The following is a 27,174-nucleotide window of genomic DNA, read 5'->3' on the forward strand; positions in this document are numbered from 1 at the left end:
CATGCTCCGCGGGGCCATGTCCTGCCCCCTCCTCATCTGCCGGGCCTGCCCACTGCTCTCCCGGGACTTGCCCTCTCAGCTAAGGGCCGGCCACTTGGCAACCTGCCGTCCAGAAGAGGCCTCTCGCCAGAACCTGGTGACGCCGGGCGTGCAGCGTCTGAATGGAGAGAAGGAAGTGCCTGCTGTCGCTAAGCCCCCCTCTCTGCAGTGCTTGCTACGGGACCCAAGCTCGGATGCCCCGTCAGCTGTCAGGGTGCAAGAGCTGATGGGGTGCTGATGACGGGGCGCTCAGGGGCGGCGGGGCGGGCTCCCTGCCCAGTGCGCGTCAGCCTGAAGCTGCGATGTGGGGTTGTGAGAAGCAGCAGCAGCTTCACTGCTAAGTGATGGGAAAGAGGCAGAAGAGAAACTCAAACCTACCCCCGACCTAAGGAGGGAACAGTTTTAGAGGATTTGGAGCATAGAGTCGAGGGCAAAGGAATTCCATTTTGTCGCCTAAGGAGTGGGCCAAGGCAGAGGAACGTGGATGGGCCGAGGCTCGCTGGCTGTGACAGGGCAGCATAAAGAGGAGGAAGAGGCTTTCTTCAGACAGCAAGAGCTCTGAATTTCTGCTGGTGGGACCCTCACCTGTGGATGCCCCCTCCTTGCATTTGTGCCTCCCAACTCCAGGGGGCCCGGGTGCCCAGCTCAGCATGAGCCCAGACAACTCCAGGCTCTGCTGTGTCTGCAAAAGCAAGTCTCAGGGAACAGTTTAGATAAACTCTGTGTGTGTGGGGGGGTGGTTCCTTGGGGCGGTCTGATACACTTTAACACTTGGTGTTGGTTGCACTTCCAGCCTCTCCTACATGGACAGAACACCTATGGGCAAAGCCAGTGCCATTGAGAGGCAGACACTGCAGGTGGGAAGCCCAGAGCACACTGACAGGTAAGGTCTGGGCAGCCAGGTGGGCACTACAGCATCTGCTGAGCAGGAAGCACACCCCGCAGCCCACCCCTGCACCCGCTGTCCTGCCCAGGTCTAGACTGAGCCCACATGTTGCCGTGTGCAGCTCCTGTGGCAGATGCAACAACCAGCTTCAAAGCACGCCAGAACTGGGGCCTCCCTGTGTCACAAGGGGTAAGTCTCAGGGCTATGAAGCTATCCGCAGCCACTGCAGCACGAATTCAATCCCCACCCAGGAAGGTGACCCATACGGCGCTGCAGACCTCTCCTGTCTCCCTGCTGCTCCCCTCAGCGGTGGATTTCAGTGGATCTGCCTGTTCTGTTCCCCACTGTGTCTATGGTGAGCCCTCTCACTCCCTGCACCTCTTGCCTACACCCCAGTTCTTCTACACAAAAATTAATTTAAAAAAAATAATAAAAATAAATGAACTCTAGTGGAGATGGGAGGCATTTTTTAGAATTATCAAAATATTCTTTTGAAAAGGGCTTCACCCAGCCTCCCCCCCGAGCCCCTGCAGGTGACGCCAGCAGTCACAGGGGCGTGAGAACAGACTCCAGCAAGTCAGTCTTTGGGGAAAAAACATGTCAGCAGTGGATGTGGGGTGGCCCCTGACTTGGGGCCAGATGACAGTGGCCTCCCGGAAGGGGCGGTCAGCCACCCACGGCTCACAGCACCAGAGGCTGCTGGCTCCCCTGGGCCTGCCGGTCACGGCCCACATGGCTGATCAGGTGCACAGGGGTGATGACTGGAGCGGCTTTTCATTTCCGTCTAGATGCTGCTGTGCATTCCTGGTGGAGACCCTGAGTGAGCACAGCCCCCATCGTGGTGAACCCAGCAATGGACCATCAGAAGCTCCCAAGGGGCTGGAGCTCTGCCCCCCAGGACTGCACACAGAGGGATGGGGCAGCAGGAAGGGGAACATGAACTTGGTAACAAGGAGGTCACAGGTGCCCTTGGAGAAGCTGATGCAGTGACAGAGCTGAAGGACTGGGTGTTAAGTGACTCCAAGGCAGGGACATGGAGTCAGTGAGCACAGACCTGTCTTTGGAGAGAGATCAGGGGAGAGCAAAAGCAAACTAAGCAGCAGGGGCTTCAGTGGAGTGGAAAGCAGCCAAACAGATACCAGGGGGTGTCCCGGAGAGGCTGAGGGACACGGAGAAAGGAAACACCATTTCTTCCCACCAGAGGCCGGGGGTGTGGGATTTCAGATTGTCACTCATCAGGCTGCACAGACATTCCCGGCCACTGCTACAGACAGAAGGGGACGTTACCCAATCTCTCGATAAAGATGAGTGTGAAGAAGTGGAACCAAACACACGGAGACCATGCAGCCACACTGACAGCACCAGCGACGAACGCAAGCCCCAGGCCCCAACCTAACGGCACGGTTGGCCAGGAAGGCGGAAGCCGAAGAGACCAACACATGTTAACCTGAATGACGCAGCACATGGAGCCAGGCCTGCCTCACTGGGCCCCTGGGTCTCTTGCAGTGTTCCAGGGGCCACAGAGACACGGAGATTGCTGCAGCCGAGTGAGCACATCACACCCAGCAAGAAGTGGAGCGCAGAGGCGCTCACACGCAGGCATGGCCAGAGCACCACTGCACCGCGCCAACCTGCCCGCGCCATGGCCCGCACAAGGCTCTGGAGCTCCAGCAGTGCAACACCCCCACTCGTGGCGACCCCGGGATCCCCAGACAGCCCTCCCTTGCTGTGTGTACTGCAGGTGCAGCTCTCGGAAGACTTCCAGAAAATGTTGCCAATGTTTAACCTCAAGGAAAAATGCTTTAAACTTCACTAGCTTTGTCACCGAAATCTTGAAGGCGTCAGTGTTGGACCCCACCTCTTAGCTGGGCAGGGAGATGCCCAAGGGAGCAGGGCTGAGGTCTCTCCTGAAAAGACGCTCTACGAGCAGGAAACACTGCTCCTCCCCAGGTACGGCTAATAACTCCTTGGCAGCGCACAGGAAGGTGTGTGCTGATGAGGCCGGACCTGTCAGTCTCGGGGTTGTCACTAAAGGCACGGTAACAGCACTGGAGAGCAGGCCACTCGCAAGGACAGGTTTTAGTGAATCTTGAGGTGAGGGGGAAGAACACAGCGGAGGAGTAAGTGGAGATGCTGCCCTGCAGATGTGACTGGCTCAGCCATGCACAGACTTAGAAGTAACAGCACAAGGACCATCCACGGGAGGTAACAGACCGCCCAGGGAGCGGGAGGCAGACCAGACAACCGAAACATCCAGGCGCTCTGCAGACTGCCCTTCAGCTATTTAATGGCAAACATTTAATGGCAAAGGCCTGCAGAGGCCTCTTGCACTCATATTCTTCTTAGTTGAGAAACAGCAATCCACGAGGCCATTGCCATGCTTAAAAAGGTGATGGAAATTTACACGTTCAAATTAAGCACAAGCCACGACAAGCACGGGAAGGGCCACGCGCGAGTCCCGCGGCCGGCTGGACTCGCCTCTAAGGGTAAGACCGGCCGCCACGGCGCTGTGCTGGGTGGGCCGGTAGGGCTGAGCGCGTGGAGCTGAGTGAAGGAAAAAGACCTGCAGCCCCACTTGTGCACCTTCACGGGCCGGCCCTGCCTAGTTCCAGCGCGGGGGAGTCAGTCCCACAGCAACCGACTGAAATGGACACCGTGAGGGCCACGGGCGGCACTTCCCGCAAGCGAGCTCGGCCCGACCACCACAGAGAAGGCTCCCACCCCTAAGCAGGGCGCGCTGGCTTGGACCAGCAGGCACCACACCTTGAGTCCACAGCACGGGCTGATGCAGGTCACGCCACCAAGGTGGCTGCTGCCCCGGCACACTGGACCCTATTCCGTGAGAATGAGCCCAGGTGGGCCCCTCCCAGTCACAGGAGAAAGCTGGTATCAACCTCTGCCGGACACATTAAAGGACAAAATTTTCCAAGGGTAACTGGCTCTCTTCCGGGAGCACCAGCACTGTCCAGGGCCGCCGCGGGAGCGGGGTGGCCAGCCAGCAGTGACCACAGCAGGGTGGCGGGCGGGCGGGCAGGCTGGCGCCTCTCTCAAGGTGTTTTCCCAGGCTCTGTGACCATCTAGTTTGACGTTAATAATCTTGTGAGGTTTCCATGGTGATCGGCAGTGAGTGAGCTGCAGGTTTGGGGTAAACAGCACAGATCCTGCATCAGAGGAGCTGGGTTCAGATTCACGCCGAATATTCCCCCAGTGACCGTGGGCAGCCTGCTTGCCTCCTGCGGCTCAGCTCGGGCGTCTGCACAGGATACCGCCGTAAAACCAAGGGTGGTCATCCAGGTCTCAGCACAGTGACGGGCATCCAAGAAGCGGTCAGTAGAGGGTGACCGTCACTGCGCTCTCAGGCACCGCCTATGGGACCGCAGGGCTGGCGACTGGGCTGAGAGCCACAGCCAGGTAGGCGGATCGCAAAGTCCCAGACGGGACCCGGAGCCAACCCTGCAGGCCCCGACTCCCAGCCCACCACCTCCTCCAGATACCAGGGGCAAAGCAGCATCAAGGGAGGGACTCTTGAGTTAAATGGGTTTTCTTAAGTAAAGGGAGCCCAAATCCTTAGAACTTGCATGTTTTGAAGCTGGAGCATAGAAGGTGGAAAGAACATGGCGGCACTTGGTCCTCAGCTCTGCCCCTAACGTCCGAGACACCAGATTCCCAGATGTCAGAGGCATTCCCTGCCTCTTCAATTAAAAAAAGGTAGGGGAGGAGCCTCCCTGGTGGCCTAGGGGTTACTCTCAGCCCTGTCACCACTAAGGCCTGAGTTCGATCCCCGGCCAGGGAGCTACCCACATGGTGCAGCAGACCTCTCCTGTCTCCCCGCTGCTCCCCTCAGCAGTGTATTTCAGTGGATCCACCTGTTCTGCTCCCCGCTCTGTCTCTGGAGAATCCTCTCACCCCCCACAGCTCTGACCTGCACCCCACTTCTTCTACACATGAAAAAAAAATTAGACAAAAAAGGTGGGGTGGCTGATCAGCCGCACCAAGAGGGCCATGACAGGCGAGAGCTCCGTCCATGCCTGCAACAGACCCTCAGATCCTCCCAGCAGCCAAAGTCCTGGCGCGGTGACCACATTTTACTATTTTTAAAGCCACACAACAGGATGATCCTCAGAACAAATCCATTTTCTTGGGAGAGTATACCATGAGTCGAGCATGTGACTCCTGTTTATCTTCCAGATAAATACTTCTGAGGGCTAGGCCACATTCATTTCCCCCACATATCATCCAGGAGAAGAAAATTAAAGCCAAAAATCCCCACGTATTTCCCTGCTGCGCTGCTGACCTCCCCGAGACCCCCGGGGCTGAAGGCTGGGGCTGAAGGGCTCAGGAGGGAAACCGCAGCCAACTCGGCCTTGGGTAGAGCGAACCTCCAACCGCAGGACAATGGGTTATTCTTATTTGAAGTTATGCCACAAATTAGGTTTTTTCCCTGGTGCCAACAATCAGGAGTCCATACTTCCTGTTAGCAATTTCAGGTTTAATGAGGACGCTCGAAGCCCCGCGTGTCGTAACAGTGCCACGCCCGGGCCCCTTGCACTCCCAACACCTTCTCCTTTTATACACCCTGCCCGTGTTCACTGCTTGACTCCGCAGCCCTGCCACGAGGGGTTGGGGAGCAGCCGAGAGCGAGTCCCATCTCGTCTCTTCTCTGAACACCCCGCTTCCGACACCTTTGATAAAGGTTGTTTTCCCTTGACTGACAACTACCGCTAAGCTAATTATTAAAGCGTCTTATTAAACGTGCATGTTTGAGGGGCTGGCGAGGGAGGCGGCAGGGAGACCCCCCCAGAAGATGACATCACGGGGTGGGGGGCAGAAGAGCTCGGCTTGTCCAGTTAAAGTCATTTCATCGTCCATAACAAGGGTTTAAAAAGCAGAAAAGCAAGGCCATGCATTATGCAGCGCCTGGTGCATAATAATTAGGCCTGCTCCCGCCAGCCCCTCTCCCCAGACCCAGAATCGCTCCGAGTAAGCATTTTGTTCTAAAGGCTTTGACAAAAATGCCATTTAGGGACTTCCAAGTTTACAGCGAGGCAATTTGTCATCATTTACATGAGCGGGACGGGGCCAACGGGAGCAGGATGCTGGCTGCTCATCACTCGCAGACCCGGGAGAGGCCTGGGGATGGGACACCCGAGTCTGTCCCTGCAGGACCTGCCCAGGCCACGGGTCACGTACTTTAAAAAAAAAAAACTCATAGAAGGCTCACGCCCACACGCCACCCAGACAGCATGGTTTGCTCTTGAGACAAAGTTACTGCGGATTTGGAAACCAATTTCCAACTTTCTATGTGATTCGATGGTCCCCCAAGACGGGGGCCAGGGACGGAGGACGCTAAAATCACTCTTTATTCTCGAACACCCTCTTTGAAAGATATGAGAAAATCTAAGATGATACTAAGTTTATGAACAACGGAACCAAAATAAAACTGATGTTCTTTAGAATGAGATGGTGTTACTTTATTTTTTTAATTATTTTTTTTATTTTTTTACATCATTGTTCATTTTTAAATACTATTTGCTTCCCCCACCCCCCCAGGTGTTGTCCCCAGAGGGTTTCCTTCACCAACGCGCCTGTGCACCATCACCTCAGTCCCCTGTGAGATGGTGTTATTTTAAATGACTAGAGCTTCTCTTTTATAAGAAACAGCTCTTTCTCCATGTTAAAAAGGAAAAGTTAAATCCGAAGTACAAATGTGACATTTTCTCCTGAAGGAGGAAAAGAAACAGCATTTGAGACGCCCTTTTCCTCCTACCCACTCTGTGTGCATGGAGGACCTGTGAGTGTGGGTTCCCTACCAAGGCCCAGCGACACTCGTGCAAGAAAAGCTGGAATATAAAGCAGCAAGATGCCCAGAGCTGCTCCCTTTACGCCAAGTTAGAAAGGGTTAATGTAAATGGCTTAATGAGCGAGCGATTAATGGAGTCCAAAAGGCAGACTCAAGTATCCAGAAAAATTCTCTTTCAGTTAATTTAACATTTTACCATAATTGCACACAGATCGCCCAGAGCCCCGGTGCGTGCTGGGCTGCACCCAGGGACGGGCACTCCCCGGCCTGGGCTCATCTCTCCAGACAACAGGCGCAGCTTTGTCATTAGAGCATCTCCCTGGACTTGAACAAAAGGCACTCAGTGCCGGGAGGAAAATGCAAGAACCGAAAAGCACCACGTAATTACTGCTCCCTGGTTCCAACTGCAGCTGGATTTAGCATCCGTGAAATTTCAGTGCACAGAGCTAAGACTATGTCAGTCTCATCCCCACAGACGTCTGGTATCAGACCCTTCACAGCCAACCACAGAGATGTGCTGGCCTAGCTGCAAACAGACCAGGCCACGTGGCACGCGCCGAGTTACCTGCGCAACTTATACCTCACGTGCCAGTTTCCTCACTGCTGGTCCCACTCGCCTCTGGCAGGAAGGAAACTGTCTCAGCCAGGAGGCAGGTCAGCCGGGGGACTCCCAGCTCTGCCCTGGTGGTCTGTGTCTTATGAGAGATGGCATCTTACCCCGAGGCCTCTCCCTTCCTGGCCGTCGCGCAAACAGAACACCTACTGTGGTTCTTCCATCTCGGTCCACGGCCTCGGACTCCGGGGTCCCAACCCCCAAAGGGTGGGGGTCGCTGCCAGGAATGTGATAAGGTGGGAAGATAACATGAGCTGGTCCAGAGGGCACTTGGGGGAAAGATCAAAGCCACAGATGTGTGTTGAGGGAAGAAAAGCATCTTATGGTTGAGAAAATATAAAAAGGACAAGTCAGAGGGCGGGCCTGTGGTGTGCCCACAGCTGGGTCTACGCCTCCGACTCTGACTCACTCAGCCTTGGGGGCGCATGTTCCAAGGCAGTGACCCCCAAGTCACTGCCCAGACGGCTGGTCTGATGCTTTCCTCTAAGCAAATTGTTCAGAACCCACTACCCACAGACAGTCTGGCCAGGCGAGCGTCTTGAGCACAACGTGGCCACGAGGCTTCGTCCCATTTCTCGACTCATCGTCAATGTTCTGATTTTGACAACTTGTCGTTCTGACCTTTTACGCCCTGCAAGTTGGAACTTTTTTTTAAGATTTATTTATTTATACAAGAACCGGGGTACAGGCCAGATGCACAGGAGGGTGAAAGGATTCACCAGAGACAGAGCAGGGAACAGAATAGGCAGACTGACAAAGTACACTGCTGAGAGGAGCAGCGGGCGAGACAGGAGAGGTCTGCTGCGCCATGTGGGACCCTCGCCGGCCGGCCGGGATGGAACAGACGCTGCAGAGGCCGTGGACAGCCTCACAGCTCTGCGCTCAACCACCTGTGCCACCAGGGGAGGCCCAAGTTGGGGCTATTTAAATGTTTCCTTTTATCTGCTCAGCCCTGGTCTTCATCTGCTCTCCCCGTTGACTGACTCCATCATCTCGGAGAGAAGCTTCTCTAGGCCTCTCCACATTTCCATTGTTCCAGAGTATTCTTCCCGAGACACACCCTTCAACAAGTCCCCATGGGAGAAATGGAAATACTCGGATCACTGCTTGAAGAAGGACACTATGAGGGACGGAGGCAAGTCTACCTTCCGGGACGGCGGCGTGTTAGAGATGGAAGCTGCTGCACAGCGCTGGGGAGCAGGCGCACGGGTAGGAGAGCTGGATGCACCTTTTGAGCTCAGAGAACGAAAGTATAAGTCCTTATGTTTACTCCTAGGTGAAGGTGAAGGCCTGGGGTAAGCAACTGCTTTGATTAATCATGAAAGGCCTTTTGTTCCCTGACAGTCCTCACACAGGGTGATGAGAACCCGCTTCCGGCAAAATCGCCTCTGCAGTTCCCGTTTCTAGCCGCAGTGCTGTAGGGGCAGGAAGGGGGCACTGAGCAGGTTTTCTGATCCAGCAGACGGGGTAAAGGAGGAGTCCTGGAGCCCTCGGTGGCTTTTCAGGCTTTTATTGGGATTACCAGGTACACGGCAGGCAGGGGTGCTGGGGTCCGGGAGGCTGGCAGGCCTCCCAGCCTTCAGCAAGTCTTCACCCTGGGCTCTCCGGACTTCTCTCACGTTCTCTCTGCTTCTCCGCTCTCCAGCTTCTGCTGGTGTCCCTGTGATGCCCACGCCGGGTGTCCCCACTCCAGGTGCCGCCATCAGGCATGCATTCAGGACCACAGGGTTCCCTCATCTATCCTCATGGTGGGAGGGCAGAAAAGCCTGATACTCTTACCCTACCCTACAAGTGCAAACCTCTGTCTGGACCACATTAAAGTCACGAGGTACATGTTAGGCAGCCACGGAAACCGGGAACTAGCTGGTGCTGGAATCGTGGGAGTCCAAGGGTGTTACCTTCAGGGTGTGCATTTGCCGCTGATGGGGAACACGCTGGGCTTTTTTTGTTCCATTCTTCTCAGTTATCTTTGCCGGCCTTAAGCTAACCCCTTCACATGTTGTAAACGCCTAATGCCAATGCTGGGGTCTGAAATAGCTCCACACGCCACTACCTACACACCTCAGCTGTTGGCCACAAGCAAGCAACCTATGAAAGTGCTTCTGGCCGTTTCTAAATGCCCCACCCTAACAGGACTCGGGCCTGGCCGCCTAGCTGAGGCTTGGGAAGCCTGTTGCTGCAGCTTGTATTTTGATCAGCAGCCTCCTGCTCGTGGGTCAGACTCCAGATGTGCAGTTCTCAGCCCAACGTTCAAGCCAGCAAGCGCCTGCACACACTGGAGCACACGCTGGTGCACCATGTACACAAGGGCAGGCACTTTGCCGCCAAGCCCCTCCCTCCACCGTGCCTCCCAGCCCTGGTTCCTGGCCCAGGGTGCTGCAGCAGCCTGCTCCCCACGGACCCCCTCGACCTCAGCTGGTAGAGATTGCTTCTCCTCTGGTTTAGATGCAGTGTCTCTATTGAACCATCAGCAACTCTGCTCATCTAACGAAATTAGAGCACCTAGTTTATCTCATTTGAGCAGTTTATAATACCTCGGTTTTAGGAAGACCTGCTTTCTTTGTACTTGATTTCCCAATGAAATGACAACTCTTTAAGGACAGAAGCCATGTTGGTACTTTTCTTGTCTTATTCCACAGTCCCAAAGGACATAAAATAAGCACAGTGACTATCCAGTTAACTAAGACGCGCTCTCTTCCCAGGAGCGCCGCTGGTGATCTTCCGCTGCCTCTGCGGTCAATCGCTAGTGCTGTCTAGACAAATGACCGGCTGCTTTAGATATGCTGGCTGCTCTGGGTGTATCGTGTGTAAACACAGGTGTGAACACAGACCAGACACCATGAGGGCGGGCACAGACACAGCGCGTGCACAGAGATACACCCTCCTCCTCTCAACTTCCAGTTTTCAAAATTCAAGAACAAATCTAGTAAATTTTTATAAGCATAATCCTTAATCTAAGGTGCACAGACCGAGGGAGCGCCCGAACAAGATGAAGATGAGGAGAGGAAAGAGATGAATCATTTAAAAAGCTACAAGTCCTGTAAGTTGGACTCAGCTGCAAATTACTTAGAGATTGAAGTTCTACTGAGCTCAGTCCTACTAAAGCCAAATTCAACGTATTCAACTTGCTTAACAATAGTCACATCTTAGAAACTCACGCCATGAAATACATTTTTAACTACATTTTTCAAAACCAACCGTAGCATTCTAGAGCACATAGTATAGAAATAAGAGGGACCGGGTATGTGGGACATGGCATTTTCTCTGGTGGGTCTGACGGTCAGTTTAGTTGCATCGTGTGACAAATTGCAGCCTGGGCGCCTGGGCTAACCCTTCCTGTCCTGCAGCTCTAGAGCCTCAGCAGGGCAGCCAGTGTCTAGGTGAGTCATCTACAAAATAAGATTGTGACTGGCACTCACTGCTGAGGTTAAATTGTGTGTGCTTTTCTAGAGAGAGCGGGAGGGTGGGGGAGGGAGAGAGGGGAAATCAAACTTGCTATTGCTGATTTAAGTTGATGCGCTACTCTTGGGGGTGGGGGCCTGGATCTGTCCGTGCGGTGGTTCCGTTTTCAGCCTCTTGGGCTCACGGTGGTAACTAAACCACAGAACGGCCTTGAACGCCGTATATTCTGCCATACAGCATGCAGGCAGGCAGATTTTGCAGTGTGTCCAAATAAAGGACCCAATTATTAAGCATGTAAAGCGACACACCTGCCTTCCATTTGCCAATAAACTCAGGTGAGGTGCCCCGGTACACCTTCCAACTTGGCACTGGAATTCACATGGCACTGGAATTGCAATGCTGCCATGTCTGCTCCCCGCCTATTCTCGGCTGTGTCTTCCACTATGACTTTGCACGGAAATTGGAGGGAGCTCCCGGCCTCTCTGTCACATCTAGGAACCCCCTGCTTTCTGCTAATCACTTTGCCACCCAGTAGTGCAAGACACGGAACAGGCTTTCTATGATCCGGGCAGACAGGAAAAGGAGGCTCCCTCAGAGGCTTTTTCAGGCTTTTATTGATCTTTCTGCACCATTTGTAGAGAGGCAATAAGTTGCAGGGAAGGCAGGGATGTCATAGGCTCTCCGCCATTCTCTCGTGGTCTCTTCTCTGGCCTCCACCGCACCCCGCCACACAGTCCTCTGCCGCCATGCTCTGTTTGCTGCACCTCTGTGCCTCCGCCCTTATATGCTCCGCCCCCAGGCCCAGGTGTGCCCACTTAACGGACACCCACACCACCCTCCGGGTGTCCACCGGCAGGCCCGGTGTAAGACCACAGGTGTCGATCATTGATGCTAATGTTGGGACGGCAGAAAAAACCTGATCACTTGCTTTTACCCTACACACCCACTTCTCCCACCACACACACACACACACACATACACACACACACACACACATCCTCCCTTAAGAGCTAAGTGTTGAGAACTCCCCCTCAAAGCCCTCTCGAAACAGGCTCACATTGTGCACGACAGAACTTCCCCTTAGAGTCCAATGTGGGGGTCATCATTGTGTTCTGTCCCTTTGTAGCCGTGAGTGTGCCCTGCCCCCCTGAGACTTTGCCAAGACCTACAGCAAAGGGGGTGGGATTCTTTGCTCCTCACTCAGCATGGCGAGGGACCCCGGTAAAGTCCTGCCCTCAGGTCTGGAGATGCCGTGATGGGCCCCACGGACTCCTGCTCTTCAGCCCGGCGCCTGTGATGGTGCTTATAGATGGCGGCCAGAAAACCGACAGTGTATCTCTGCGTCCCCCACACGGCCCTGTAACTCCTGGCAGGGACTCAACAAAGATGTCAGCAAAGATTTTCAGCAGATATTTTTAATATTCAACAAAGACTTGTTTAACGATGGGGTTTTTTATTGTTATGCCTCCAAGAATGGGTCAGAGTTGACAACCCCCCCCCACCCCCGGCATAAACCTCAGCAGCCCTGAGAGGTGCTAGGACTCCGCAGCAATAGCAAGGAGAATAAAAAGCAGAACAGGCCAGAATGAAAGCGAGAGCGCGGATGGCATGGGCCCCGCCTCACCCTCCCATCCACGGCCAGCGCCGACTTCCTGCTGGGTGAGAACGTCCGGCCTCCGTGGCTGGGTGGCTCGAGGCGAGCGAGGCAGACGCGCTAGACCGGCGCCTCCACCAGGCGCGCCCGACGCCGCAGGAGCACGGCACGGCGAGGAGCACCGCGGGCCGGAGGCCCTGGACCCCGGGTCAGGTGGGCACGGCGGGATGTCCTAGGAGGTGACATTTGGCCGAGAACAGACTGAAGGGAGAAGCAGAGATGAAAAGGCCTGAGGCGGCACTCAGGGAAGAAGAGCAGCGAGTCAAGGTCCCCGCGACAGGGAGACAGGCCAGGCTCAGCAGAGGCCCTGGGGTGCGGCGCAGGCGGCGTGGGGTCCCCGAGCCAGGCCCGATCCCGGCCCTCCCGGTCACAGCAAGGAAGGCTGGGCTCGGTGTGGGGCCGACGGGGCCCCCCTGCAGGCCCTCAGCAGAGGAGGGGCAGGCGGGACCTGCCGCTGGTGGCGTGCAGCGCCGAGGGCAGCCGGAGCTCAGGGGACCAGCCGGCTGCCAAGAGCAGCCCGGGCCGGAGCGGGAGAGCCGAGCAGATGCAGGGCGGGGGGAGCCAGGAGGACCTGGGGGGGCTCGCATAGGATCCAAGAACAGTCACCAAGTGGCTCTGGACTTCACCCCGAGCCCGAGCAGCAGCCACACCCCTGTGGGTGAAAAAGAGGTGGCGGCCGGGGAGAACATCCAGGCCCAAGTGGAGATTCCAGAACCATTTCTGAGGGGGGCGGCTGCAGCGGCAACAGGGCTGGCTGGGCGCTGTGGGGAGCGGGGGTGGGGGGACGGAGGGCTGAGGACAAAGCCTGGGGTGTCGCGGCGCGAGCAGGGTGGAGCAGACTCGGTAAAGGCTCGCAGAAACCAGAAGGTAGAAGAGTGTGGCCTCTGGGAACCAGGGGCTGTTTGCAGAAGGAAAGAGTGAGCCGTGGGGTCAGAAGCCGCCAGAGCGGACTGGGGAGGGAGCAGCTGCGGGGGGCCGGGCGAGGCTGCCGGCGGCCCTGCCCGGGAGGACACGTGGGCGACCGAGGGGACAGAGGGCTCGCGGGCCTAGACGGCCGCCTCCGCACACCAGGCCAGCGCGAGAGGCCCAGCTGCCGGACGTCCTGGCGAGAGCCCGAGAGCAGCGTCAGCACACATGACACGTGTGACAGCGTCAGCACACATGACACGTGTGACAGCGTGAGCACACATGACACATGTGGCAGCGTCAGCACACATGACGCGCGTGCACACACACGTCACAACAGCCGTCCCTCAAGCTTAGTGAGTAGGAGCGTTTCCCAAATTCTTCCAACATAGGTCCCGGGAAAACTCAGTCAAGTAATTCAGCTACAGTGATAGGTTCAGACTCGTCATAAAAAAACGATTTAGGTCTTTTTCCATAAGCGCCCACCTTAGCCCAACCAAAGTCACATCCGATGTCAGTCTCCACTTAACACATTCAAAAAATATTTTTCGTCTGATATTTGGGGATCAAGAACATTGGCGGTTGGCTCAGGAAAAAATGGAATTCAGTGGACTTAGAGACAGACACACAAGGCAAACTTGGGGCTTGGGGGGCCCCGTTACGTAGTAAATGGAATATATGTCACCCTCCTCCGTCTCACCCTGCGGCACGCTCGCTCACAGCAGAATCCCACGCCAGGGAAGGGCGCCGTCCCCGAAAGGGATGAAAGGGCATTAACCTGCTGTCTCTTCCCGACCCGTCTTGACTCAGACGTGGACAGGCTCGAGGGGAACCATGAAAGAACTCGCTGCGTTCGCGCACTGACTCTCAGAAGCTGGTACCACACTTCTCCAAACAACTCCTGATCGCTCAACTTTTAAAGCAAATCTAACGTGATCATTTTCGATGTTGAGAGAAAGTCAAATGAATAAATGTGGCTTTGTCTGCAAGACTGGGGGCCCCGGGGGGAGACAGCCATGACGTCACACACACCCCACATCCCACCTGACCATGAGCTGACCGTCCACCTCCCCAAACCCTGATGCAGGGTCTGTTAGCCCAGGTGAGAAAAGCATTTTCATTCGCCCATTGGAGAATGAACAGGCCCTACAGCCCGGAGGGGTGTAAACGGTCATAGGCTTAGGTTTGCACGACGATCTCGCAGCCATGGGGCCCACGGCACACGCTCGAGCCCACCTTTCGACCATAGTGACAGGAGTCACATCTACCAGCTCCGAGCACTATGGAAAACACCATAAACACCTAAAGTCAGACCTTCCATTGAGCAGCAAATAACATCCGCTACTATTACCGACGTTATCACCATTATTATTGTAACAATCACCAGTAGCAAAGTCATTTACCACCTTATTACTAATAACGGAGCTGGTGCGTACAGCCTGGCCAGACGAGGGTCCCCACTTCACGAGGGTTCGCCAGAGTCCTGTCTCGCTGAATGGTGTTCCATCGGCATGGACAGCACAGACCCAGGGGACCCCAACAGGCTACCCCGAAGCCCCCTCAGAGGGGGAGTAGGCTGAGCTGCCAGGTGTGTGGTGCACTCGATGACACGGCACCAGGACGAAGCCCACACAGGACACATCTCTTGGAAGGTGTCCTATTGTTAAGCATGACCGTCAACGCGCCCTACCTTTAACTGTCATTCTTTTTCACAGGAAGAAAGAAAAGCAGGAGATTTTTATTCCCCCCACTGAGTCCCGAGTGTGGGGAGGGCAGATGAGCAGAAATTACCCCACAGCCCCGCGGTGCTGAGGTTCTGAGAGAGGCAGCTGGGGCCACTGATACATATGTTGTCCCACATTGTCGCCCAAGTCCCAGCCTGACCAAAACACACACATTCTGCTAGAAAAAAGAGACACTAGACATATTCTAAACACTTGGTTTTCTGGTCACCAGACTACCCGATTTAGTGCCAACGAAGGAAAAGTGACAGGGCGTGAAGCAAAACCCCCTCATTGCTGAGCTGGTGGCACCATGCTTTGGGGTGGACACCCATTCAGAGCCACCTGCCGTTGGGCATCGCTCCCCTGTGTGCTCCAGGGTTCTCATATCAGCAAGCACCTCCTAAACGTCTTAACGCCACAAACCTCAAACTCCCCTAAAGTCCCTGAGATACCAAAGCACCTCGCCGGGTGGAAACGGTGATAAGCCCAACATCTTAACCCGCAGAGAGACACGCCCCACGAGCGACAGCTGAAGTGGGCACCCGCCCTGCCTCCCTGCACACTCGAGTGTGCCCCTGAGCCCAAGGCTTGGGGTGTCCTTCTACCTGCCCACGTGGCAACAGCCATCTGGGACCTGGAGGCAGCGGGGGCCCCCAGGCAGGGCACCACTCCTTCCTAAGAGCACAAGCAGCTCCCCGCCGCTCCCACCGTGGAAGACGGGAGGAAGGAGACGGCAGACAGCAGGAGGTTCTCCTGCTCAGAGGGTGAAACCCCTCAACTACAATCTTGTGCTGTACCCCCTCAAAAGGCCGCACCCACGGGGACATCCACCCCACCCCTGGTTGCTAAGTGTGGAATAAAGACTTGCTGTGGGTTAAGGTGCCTGTTCTGATGACACACCTGAGGCACGACACACGCACACGGGCCGTTCAACCCGGAGGCAGGAACATTTCTGCCCCTTCCCTGGGGCGCCATGACGAAAGGCTGACCCGCTGCTGAGCTTTACAAAGAGCAGTCTGCACAACACGCGGGCAGGGCTGACCGCCCCTGGGAGCTATCTTAGGAGGATGCCTTCCCTATGAAGGTGGGACCCCAGGAGGGCCCCCACACAGTGGGCCGCCCTTGTAGGGGAGCACAGAAGCAGCGTCCAGCCCGATGCACGGCTCTGAGTCAGCAGAAGGGCCGGTTCTCAGCCCCCGGTGTCTTGTCCGCTGTCTTCCAAAGCTGAAGCTCCAAACCGCCGCTGTGCAACGCAATTTCTATAGTGACTCACAATAAAATCGCCGAAGGATTATAACATCAAACTTGTTTAAGATGTCTAGGAGGAAAGTTATTTTTAATATCATCTAAAATAGCATCTCAGGGCACAAAGAGATATTTTTAATGTTCTGAATTTAGGCCTCTCACCAGCACGCATTCGGATCTATTTTAGCTCAGAATCAAGGACGCGGTGCTTTGAGAGTGTCCTGCCTCTGACCGCCGTGCTCGATTTTGTCATACAGGTGACGAGGCCAGAAGCGCAGGGATGTCCCCAGAGGCCAGTTGCTCTCTTCAGGACAGCGCAGCGTAAGGACGCACGCGCCGCCGGTCAGCGCAGTCAGCGTGGGGCACCTGCCTGGAAGACGGGTCGAGGACAAGAAAAGCCCAAGCAGCCAAGCATCCTGGGGCCCTCTCACCTCGGGGAGTCTTGGGAGGAGCTTGTGCCTTGGTGTCTGCCCAGGGTGTGAGACGCCCAGGCTGGCACCGGAGCCAAGCCTCCCCGGCCCCAGCCCCGCTGTCCGCCCCGGCTGGCCGCGCGAGCCTGCCCGACACGGGGACCGGCTCTTGGGTTCTCACTTGGGGCATCGCGGGGGTGCTCAGGTCTCACGGGGTGTCTCTGCGGGACTCCACTGCAGAGAGGGCGCCTGGGCAACAGAGCACAGTGGGACCCAGCCCTGGGCAAAGCGCACGCAGCGGGAAGCTGGGACTCAAGTACCATCCCACTAGGGGGACGAGGCCCGTGCTCCTCGACACTCACTGCGACAGGCGCAGACGCCCCCAAGCCACCGCAGCCCAAGCCAGAAGGCCTAGGCGGGTCACGGCTCCCTCTGCTCGGCAGCTCCCCTGCCAGCAGCGCCCCTCCCATCTCTCCCCCAAACCCGCCAAGTCCTCACGGAGCTTCCCAAGCTGCAGCCTGTTCCCAAAGTGGCACCTACATCAGCTCTCCAATGAGGGGGAGTCTCTCCAGGAAATTTCCATGACTTGCCTCACCCCTTGTCTCCCCATCCTCCTCGGAGCATTGAGGACTGGGGGCCCCATCCTTACCTGGAACGGGCCAGACAGAACGTGGCTCGGGGCCTCGTGAGGCCCTGGCCGAGAGGCAGGACCTGCTCCCCCCCCCCATGCCTGTCATCCTGACGCGGCCGTTGTGGGGGCCGGTCCCTCCCCCACCGTCTTGAGCCCCCACATCCCCGCTCCCATCACCTCCAAGCATCTGTCACCACGAGGTCTACAAGCGTCATCCTGCCGTCCGCAGTGTCGGGGCGCTGGGGTGGCAGCGAGAAGGGGTCTCTCGTGACTACGAATGACACGGGGCGTGCGGCTGGTGGCGTGGAGCCACAAGACACTCGTGGACCAGCCAAAGACGGAGTCAAAACCTTCCCCTCCTGGTTCCGCTCTCCCCACTCACCACCCGACGCGGCGCGGTGTGACGAGGATGTGGGAGCTGCTGGTGCCGGCGGCGCAGAGCCGCTCATCACGCCTCCTGTCGGGGCGCCGGACGGTGGCTGCTGACTCGGGGTCCCGCCACCCTGAGCAGGAGGTATGGAAGAAGAATTCTGTTCCTTAGGGAACAGCTCATATTTTTCACACATTTCCTTTCCAACAGACCACGCAAATGACGGTCCTTCGCAGGCAGTGGCCGTGAGGAGGCCCAGTGGGGGCGACAGATCACCACGGGCCCCACGGCCCTAGCAGAGCCAGCTGGCGGGGCTGGTGGTGGCCGCAGCTCCACGGGCATCTCGAAGTAATATTACCAAGCATTGTTATTTCTACTCTGGCAGCTACAACTCAGTTATTAAAAATGCTCTACAACTGATATTAAGAAATAAACACTGTAATTAAGCAGACTGGGAGCTGGGAGTCTGGGTGTCCGATGGGAGCCCAAGATCAAATCATGCCTCAGTGGGGTTACTGTGGAGAGAAGAAACGAATCTCGGGGTTCTCTAATGAGAAAGTCTGTTTACTCGAAAGTTTCCACAACAGAGCTCAGGTCCTTCATGTAGGGAAAAAAGCAATAAACGTGAAAACGAAACAGGACTCAGGAGAAAAATCAATGTGACACTCAATAACAGGAGAAGGACTTAGGAGTCAGTGTGTCCACTGCCATGGCCATTCCAAACGACCGGGCTCCTCTGTGGGTGCATCCACCTCTGTCCACACCTCTCTGCCCCCAGCCACTGACTTGTGCAGGCCCTAAGCCCAGGTGGCATGACCTCGGGACAGTCCCATAAGAGGCAGGCCACAGGGGAGCTGGAGGCCACCTATCCTCACTGGAAGGGCCACGCCCCTGCTGTCCTGCAGAAGCCTCTAGTAAGGTGAGGGCTTGGCATCTTGAAAGACTGTAAACCAATTTTCACTCTATTTATGCACAGTGGACAAGAATTGTTTAAGTTCTGTGTAAAACCGGGCTGAATGCTGTGCCCTGGCACTTTGTTTTAACACCAACAGAGGAAGTTCCAATGAATCAAAATCCTTCAGGGAATCATGCAAAGCTCCTTCTGCCACCCCTCAAGCATGCCCACCCCACAGCTGAGGACACTGGTCACAAGAGGCCCACCCTACAGCAGGCTCTCTGTAAAGTAACAGCCAACGCGTTGCACAGCCTCAAGTTGGGGGCAGATCAAACCTGGCTGCATCTGGATCTCTAAATATTCTTCTCTTAATAGAAAACGAGCCTACTTGGAACCTAACTGCTCCCAGAAGCAGAAGCCATCCCAGGAAGGACACCCCAAGAGCGAGCCTGTCACCTTCATGTCGACCAAGCAGCCTGCAGCCACATCGCCTGCCCATCTGGACTGAGCAATTCAAAGACTAAGGTGGAAGTTTCCAGAATTTAAGTACTGGGTCACATGGAGGAACCTGTGATGTCACCTAGGGAGGAATGTGTGACGTCACCTAAAGGTGCCCCTGTCTGTCATCACCCTACCGGACACACGCAGCCGATTCTGACCTCCTGCTTGTCTGCAGAACAGCTTCACGAAGGGCAACGCTCGCAGCCGCTGGATAAAGCCTCACAGAGCTCTGCCACCCACAGACCTCCCTCTGCTGCCAGGCCCCGCTCAGATCCACCCAAGCCCAGAGCCTCAATACTAGACAGACAGGCTCCCCACACCCCTCCCAAAGCCGATGTGGACTTACACCCTGAGAGCATTTCTGGAATATTCTGCAGTCCAAAGTGATCCCTCCATACTTCAGCTAGGGCTGGCAGTCTTGTCTCCTCCTGCAAAGATTCTGCCCAGGCCGGGACGCCGGGGTGGGGGTGGGGGGCCGGCATTTGGTAGGGAGGTGATCTCTCATGTTTTCAATTCTCTTTCTCTCTCTCAGCTGCTGCATTTAAATCAGCTTTCTATAAATAGGACTGCTTGCTCACTCTTAAATCTTACTCACTGTCTTCTGCGTAAAAATAACTTACATGGGGATGCAAGCAGGACGCGCTAGTCCCTGTCGTCTGTCTGCCTGTGCGGTGGCCTTGCTCCTGCTCCCGGCCCATCATGGACCTTGCCAACCCCCGGGCACGCCCTCTCGCTGAAACCGTCACTCGTGGTTATGTGAGCCAGGGCTAAGCAACCCCAGCTTCACCCAACAGAAGGCTTTTTTCCAAAATCCTAAGTGTTGATCAGCAGGGGACAAACACAGATCTCCGGAGACCAAAGCCCGCAGCCCGCTGGCGGGAAGCTGCCTGAGCGAGGCCTGCGTTCGCATTTGCACAGAAATCAACGCGTTGATACCCAGTAACGCGCGGCCCTTGCACCTCACTTGCTGAAGGAAGCCACCGCCACACTTGGTTCTGCTGCAAAATGAGAAACAGACAATGGGACCCTCATAAACCCGTGGGACGCTTAAGAAAACAGTAGCGTGAATTTTTCCCGGGCGCCGGAACTGCAGACACGGAGTTTGTTTTGAAGTCCTGGGCGGCCCTGGGATGAAGAAGCGAGTTCCCGGGGACCCTCACGTGTCCTTTTGATGTTTCTGACTGGTTTTCAGAAAGCGACGGGGCAGTAAACACCGGGGTTGGTGGGGGGGGGGGGGTGTTCTGAACGGGCCACCTGGCAGCCAGCGCTGAGGACAAGGCCCCGAGGCTGAGGGGCTCGGTCTGTGACATTTCCCCGCCCGCCTCCAGAGACACCCGGCGCCGGCCTCCACCTGGCGCAGCTGTGCGAGGGCCCCTGGCTCCTTCCAGATGGGAGCCCATTTTGGAAAAGACAAGAAAACGTCCTGGAAGCATTTCCAGAACACCAGTGCCCAGCAGCCACCGCGGGGCGTCCGGGAGGAGGGGGCAGGAGCCCCAGGTCCCCGGTGCTCGCTGCACTAGAGCGGGAAGCCGGGCCAGAGAAGACACGTTCTCCCTTCCCCAGCAGGGAAGGGCAGCTGGGAAGCCAGAGGCTGGGGCCGGACAGAGAGCAGGAGGCGGGGAGCAGGAGCAGGAGCAGGCCGTCCACCCTTCTGCCCGCTTCCCTCCCCAGGGAGCACCCCCACCCGCTCGGGCACCTGCTCAGCGTGGCGGGAGGACCGCGTGGACTCTGAGGGAGGCAGTCACCTGCCAGGTACTGAACAAGCAGTCACAGGTATCCCTGGGCAGTCTCGAGGGGCCAGGCGAGGTTCCAGGAAAAGAGGAAAAGGGCTCGTCCACTGTGGGGAGCAGGCCTCTGCATCCAGCCAGCCCGTGGGACGCCTTGGTCAGAAGCCACCGCCCCTTCGGGTGTCTGCACCTGCCACTGCCACCTTGGAGGAGCAGGTGCCCCCTGGGGGGGAAACCCGGTGTGTCCTCTCCTCTGGGAATTCAGCGCAGCACAGCAGACACAGGCCGCGCTCCTGGAACCTTCCATCCCCACTGTCTCATCTTCACCCATACATTTGGTGAGGGGAATGTTCTCATATTTGCAAAACATTAACGAAAAGAACATAAACAAGGCGGGGGTGGTGGGGAGCGGAAGGAGAGACGGATGAGCATAGCTGTGTTCGGCTTTCTGGAATGTGAAGCGTTAACGCCCCACCAGGGCAAACAGGTGCTGTCCATTTGCCTGGGGGAGCAGGAGAAGGGGAGGGTGTCCCACCCAGGAGCCCTGCACCCAGGGCGCCCTCAGGGTGACAGACTGAGGAGCCAAGGTGCCCGCCCCTGCCCCTGAGCAGCAGGAGAAGCAAGGCGCCTCTGGAATGACACTGGAAGGTCAGCCAATCAGGCTGGGGCTGCTCCCGGAGCTGCCACCATCCCCAGGGCACCGGCGTCCCTGCCACTTCAGAAGGGGGTTGCAGCAGCATGTCCACGGGGTCCCCCAGCCCCCAAGACACTTCCCTTTTCTTCCCATGCACCTTCCAGATTTCAAAGCACTGCTGGGAACATGGCCCTCCTGTGCCAAACGGGAAACAAAGCCGCGGGCGCTGGTCGTGCTGCAGCCTCTCTCGGGCTGGGGCCTGGACTGCCTGCCCCAGCGGGCAGGCGGTGAACTTGAGACCAGAGGAGCTGTGGGGGCGCCATGCTCCTCCCAGGCAGGCGCGGCCCTGCTCTGCTGAGGCTTGCGGCACCAGTCTTGTGAGGTTTGCCGCCCACTAGTGTCCTACGGCAGGGACGCAATTGACATGCAGGTAGCACCACCTCGCTCTGCCGCTGGCCGCGGATGGAGCCGGTCACCAAGAGCCCGCGAGTCCTTCTGCACAGCACCCCCTGCCCCCCGCCAGGCAGCCTCTGCACGTGACACCCCACCCTCCCACCAGCCCTGGCCAGCGCACCCCACCCACCGTGCTCACAGAAAATGCTGCCGGGGGGAGCGCCCCCCACCCTCATGTTAAAGGTGGCGTCCTGCCTGTGTGGTATTTATGAGCCCGATGTTAATTCCACCAGTAAAATACAGCCAATTTGGGGAAATTTGGGTGCTGCAGATACTGTCCATGGAGCGACTGAGAAATCCATCCTTTTATTTTTCAGACATAAATTTCCAGCATCCTGCAGCGTTCACGGGTCTGGCTTCATGCAATGACCTTTCCTCGCTCCCTCTGACTTGCTTCCTCTCTCCTCCCCTCCCCCTGCCACGTCTCCTCTCAGAGCACAGCGCTGGGAGTCTCTGGACGGAAGACTCATTACACCTCATCCCAGCACATCAGTGATCAAACACGTTGACAGCTACTCGGAGGTCCTGGAATTAGGGATTTACATTGGCCATTTTTTTTCCGACACAAAATGACTTCTTCTAAAATACGCTGTCTTAAAGCACCTCTGCCCAGCGATTCCGAATCCCAAGGCAGCCGGGAACAGCCACGCCAAAGTGGCATCCAGAGAGAGCCAGGAGGTGGCGGAGGATAAGCTGGCAGTCATTAAAGGTCCGGATGTTTCCACACCCCTACCCCACCATCTTCCAGGGACATACGGCGTAAGAGACTGAGACATCTTAGATGTACCCTAAAATTCTGGGCTAGAATTTGAATCTGCTTAATAAAAATAAGGGAGAGAAAGGGAGGGAGGGGGCCCTGAAATTGTTCACCTGAGAATATTTGTCACCTACATTTACATGAATGAAATAAAAATCGTAAAGCCCCTCAAGGTCCATTTGTACGCACAAGGTCTACTTCTGACTTTAAATAAAATGCCAAGTTAGAGATGTGTGTAATTCCCTGTTGAGATGAATGCGTGATGCCTGGAAGGGGCTGCACCCCACTTTCTCTCTCCCATCCTCCATCATCTCCATGCTCTCCCCAAACATGGCAAAGCAGCAAAGATCAAGATGGTCCCAGGGCCCAGGAGCAGACAATATCAGGAGCATGCGTGCAGGCGCCCAGAAACGCAAGGACGTGGCCCGGTGGTGCACACAGCCCCTCTGCCTGCCGCGCTCTCGTTATTCTGCCCGTCGGGAGCTCGCCTTGGCTTTGAACGAAAATCTCATGCAGCCGGATGTGCTCCCTGGGGTTAGAGCCCAGAGCAATAATGCGGGCCAAGCGTGTGGCTGTGTCTGCACATACATTGCACTGTCACCGAAGCTCTCCTGTGAGTATTTCCAGAACATTGCAGAACAAGTTGAGTGCTTTCAAGCCCCTGGACTGCACCTGATCAGGTGAGGTCATTCATTCCAGGGTTTAACCCCTGAAGGGACGGCTCTCGCTGCTATTTTTCACCCAAAAGACAGTCTGCAGCCGGCCCAGCAGCCACGCTTTATTAAGACATAAATGTCCACCCCAGTGCACCAGCGGGAGAGATTCTGCTTTCGACCATCACAATGCAGCTCCGTGGCGGGCTCCTAATTTCCCCAGCACCCCAAAACAGCAAACTGCAGAAGGGCTGACAAATAGGCACATTTGCTTATCACGCCAGCCAGCGTGCTGCTGAAGGCCCAGCTGCGAGCAGGGCAGGTCCTAGAATCCACAGATTTTTTTTTTTTTTAATCACACCCATTCAGGGTTTTTTCAAATTTAAGGTAGTCCAAAAATATGTCAGTTCTGGGGGGGCGGGGGGGGGGCGGGAGAGAGGGTGGCATCTCATTTTTTTCCGAGTTAGATAGAAACTCAGTTAGACAGAAACCATTTAATTTCACATTTTTGAAATACGGTCTATGAGTAGGCAGCGTTCCAAACCGGACTCTTATTTTATTTTGACATGACTACATATTCTAGGTCCTCTGCACAGCGGGTGATGAATGCCATACCTCAAAACACCATTAAAGCCAGATTCCCCCCACCCGCAAATGCAGGCACCCAAAGCTCTACAGTCAGGCTGGGGTGATGGGGAATCTTTCTCATTTTTTTTTGCTTGATCCTATAAAGAGAGGGCCGTTTTTACGTAAGAGAGGCCCCAGCCCCTGGCAGACAGGCTCCGACATGTAACAGCAGTGGAAAATGTCCCCCGCATGCTCAGCCCCCACCCTATGTGGGGAAACCTAGCCACGCCGTGGCAACGGCAGAGATTATCCATCGGCTTTCGGGGTCTTGGGAAAAGGATAATTCGCACGAGACCCCAGATCGCACATGAACATTCTGGGCACACGTTTTCCACACAGCGGATCCCTTGAGCGCCCCTATCCAGTTTCCCCACCAGATAGGACCCTTTTGTGATGCTCGTGGTAGGAAAGCTGATTTTATGACCAGTCCCGTTCAGATGGAGCATCCCTGTCTCAGCTCTCCCGGAAATTCCTCCATGCTATTTTTGTCATACCTAACTATGAAACTGTAAAAAAAAAAAAAAAAAAAAGATGCTGATGGATTGACAATCGGAAGCCCGGGCTCTTTCGTCATCGTGAGACACAGATTTCCCAGGCGGGTGGGTGTGGGGCTGCACCCTGCCATCCTGGCCTCTGGGGCCCTGGAAGGAGGCCCTGACCGTGAGCTCAGCGCTGAGGCAGCGGAGCAGGCAGGTGAGTGTTCCACATCTCCTAGGGGTCCCCATCAGCAGAGCGGCATCAAGGGCACACCCGCCAGCGATGCGTCACCCCACATCAGCCAGAGCAGCGCTACCCCCAAGGTGAACCCCCGAGGCTGCAGTGGAGGCAGGGTGCCCCCCGGGACAGACTGGTGCCATGTCAGGACTTGTTGACGTTCTTTCCTGCTGGGAAATCTCAAAATGAAAGTTTTGAGCACTTTGCTTTAGGTGATATTAGAGTCGAGCATGATTTTTATGTTAATTTCGGGAGTTGCTCCTCCAACTCTCCCTTTTCACAGTCATCATTTTTTTTTTTAATTTTACAAAGTTTATCCATTTCCTCTGGTCTGTGGGTGTGTTGATTCTTGAAGCACCATGGAAAATGCACCCTCTGCAGCTAACCCTCCACTTCCCTGTGCATCTTCCAGGAAAATCTTGCAGCCTCCCCTTGGCTTCTGGTATTTTCTCACAAGGGCGAGATTTCCTTCTCTCTCTCTCTCTCCTCTCTCCTCTCCCCCCTCTTCCTCTCCCCTCCCCCCAGCCCTCCTGCTTAGGGGATTCTGCTTAATGGTTTAATTTTAACTGTCAGCAAGTCATACATTTTATGCAGATTTGTGTTCCAAAAATCTGAAATGGGAATTGAAGCTGAGCTACTCCCAGGCAACGGCAGATGATGACAATTTCCTCCAGCCCAAATGAGAGGGAGCCATTCATACATGGAAGTTCGTATTTACGCGGTGACAGGCAACCTAAGGTGCAGCCACACTTACTAATTGGATCTGACTCCGTCAAGAGCAATAGCTGCTCGAGCCGCCAGGAAGAAGGCATCTCCCAGCGCAGCCGCCGCGGCCGGAGGAGAGGAAAGCTCTCTCTAATAATCACTGATTGCATTTCTACAACTATACAGGTGTTTTTAAAAAAAAAAAAAAATATTGTCAACATGTCAGATGATGTAATGCTTATCAGCGCATATTTTTACATAAATGACAGCGAGCAGGAGTGTGTGCTGCTGGGGGGGGGGTAGGGTGCAGAAGGACAGCTCTCGCTCCAAGCCCTCCCTGGCGCCGAGGTGAATTCTAGCAAAATTAAAACACCTGTTTTTAAAGCCCTCCACGCCTCCACTCTGCAGGCAAAAGCTCTCCCCTGACCCCTCCACCTGCGGGCGCCCGGGCTGTCACGTCCCCGGCCAGTCGCCGCGCGCCCCAGTGGCCTCCCCAAGCCCAAGCCGGGCAGGCTCGCGGGGAGGCGGCCACCCAGGGCTGGACGGAGTTGGGCTCCAGCTGTCCCCCGCTAGGCAAGCGCCCTGAAACGATTACAGAGCAATTTCCCCCCTCGCCTGTCTCCAGCGCCGCCTCTCCTCCCCCAAGAAATTAAAATAAGATTTAAAAAATAAAAGCCCGGACGGACGTGCCCCCGCAGCCCGGCCCGGGGAGGCCCAGGGCGCCACTCCCCGCGCCGCCCGCCCCCCGCCCCGGGTCAAGGCAAGAAACGAAATCCATCACCGACCGAAGGGCTCACCGTTCGCGAAGCTCTGGAACAAGGAGAGAGCCAGTATCCACATGCCCCTGCTGCGCCCCGGCCTCCCGCGAGCGCCGCGCCGGCCTGGCCCCCCGCGCTGCGCCCGGCTCCTCGGCTCGCTCGCCACCTGCCCGGGGGCCGCCGCCCGCCCGCCGCCGCCGCTGCCCAGCCGCCGGGGCACCACGCGGCGCGCCCGGGCTCCGGGGCGAGGGCTGCGCGGGCCGCGCGCCGCGCTCCTGCGCACCTGCTCCCGGGCGCCGCGCCCCAGGCTGCGGCCAGAGCGGGCCGGCGGGGCGGCCGCCCAGGGGCGCCGGGGGCTCAGGGGGCCGCCGGCCGGTCGGCAGGTGCAGAGACTGGCCGCGGCGGGCGGGGGCTCATCCCGGGCCCGGGCGGCCGGCGCCCCGAACGCGCAGCCCGCGGCCTCCGTGCGCCCGCCCTCAGCCTCCGCAGCCAGGCAGCCGGCGCGCGGGCAGGCTCATCTTCCCTCTCCTGCGGCCCGAGTCCCGGGGAGCCCGCTCACCTTCCCTGCCTGGGAGGCGGGCGGGCGCGCGGGCGGGCGGCGCGGAGCGAGCGAGCGGAGGCGAGCGGGGACCCCTCCCCTGCCTCTGGCCGCGGGGGCGCTCTGCAGTCTGCGAGCAGCGGCGAGAAGTGGAGCCGAACTGGAGGCAGGACCGGGGAGAGCGCAGCCACCGCACAGTCACGCACAGTCATCAGGACGCATTTCTCGGAGGCTGAAATAATCCTCTCCACGGCCGAGGATTTTTAGTGATTTGCTGGCCCGGGGCGCGCCAGCCGTGGCCAGCGGTGGCCACTCCGCCAGGCTGGCGGCTGAGCAGAGGTGACCGTGAAATGTTGGCAGTTTGAATAAAATGTGCAGCTGGATTCAGATTTCCTATTTACGCTCATCAAAGTCCAGTTCATTTGCCTGGAGGGAAAAGCCGCCTCCGAAGCCTCGCTGCTACTGGGAAGATCTCTCTGGTTTCACGGGCTAATTTTTAATTATCTCAAATACAGTGCAGAACACAAACCCA

The 27,174-nt window shown here is 56.6% G+C and overlaps 1 protein-coding gene across 1 annotated transcript in view; it reads right to left on the reverse strand.

Moving 5' to 3' along the window:
- DSCAM (DS cell adhesion molecule) overlaps positions 1-26,186 on the reverse strand; it is a gene marked incomplete at its 5' end in the record, with an annotated part of 429,780 nt that extends 403,594 nt beyond the window's left edge. The window contains one exon of the mRNA XM_084231592.1: positions 26,144-26,186. Coding sequence (XP_084087718.1) covers positions 26,144-26,186 — 43 coding nt within the window. The remainder of the gene's footprint in view (positions 1-26,143) is intronic.
- Between the last annotated feature and the right edge of the window lie 988 nt (positions 26,187-27,174).

This window comes from Talpa europaea, assembly GCF_964194135.1.
Source record: "Talpa europaea genome assembly, chromosome: 4".
Classification (NCBI taxonomy): Eukaryota; Metazoa; Chordata; class Mammalia; order Eulipotyphla; family Talpidae; genus Talpa; species Talpa europaea.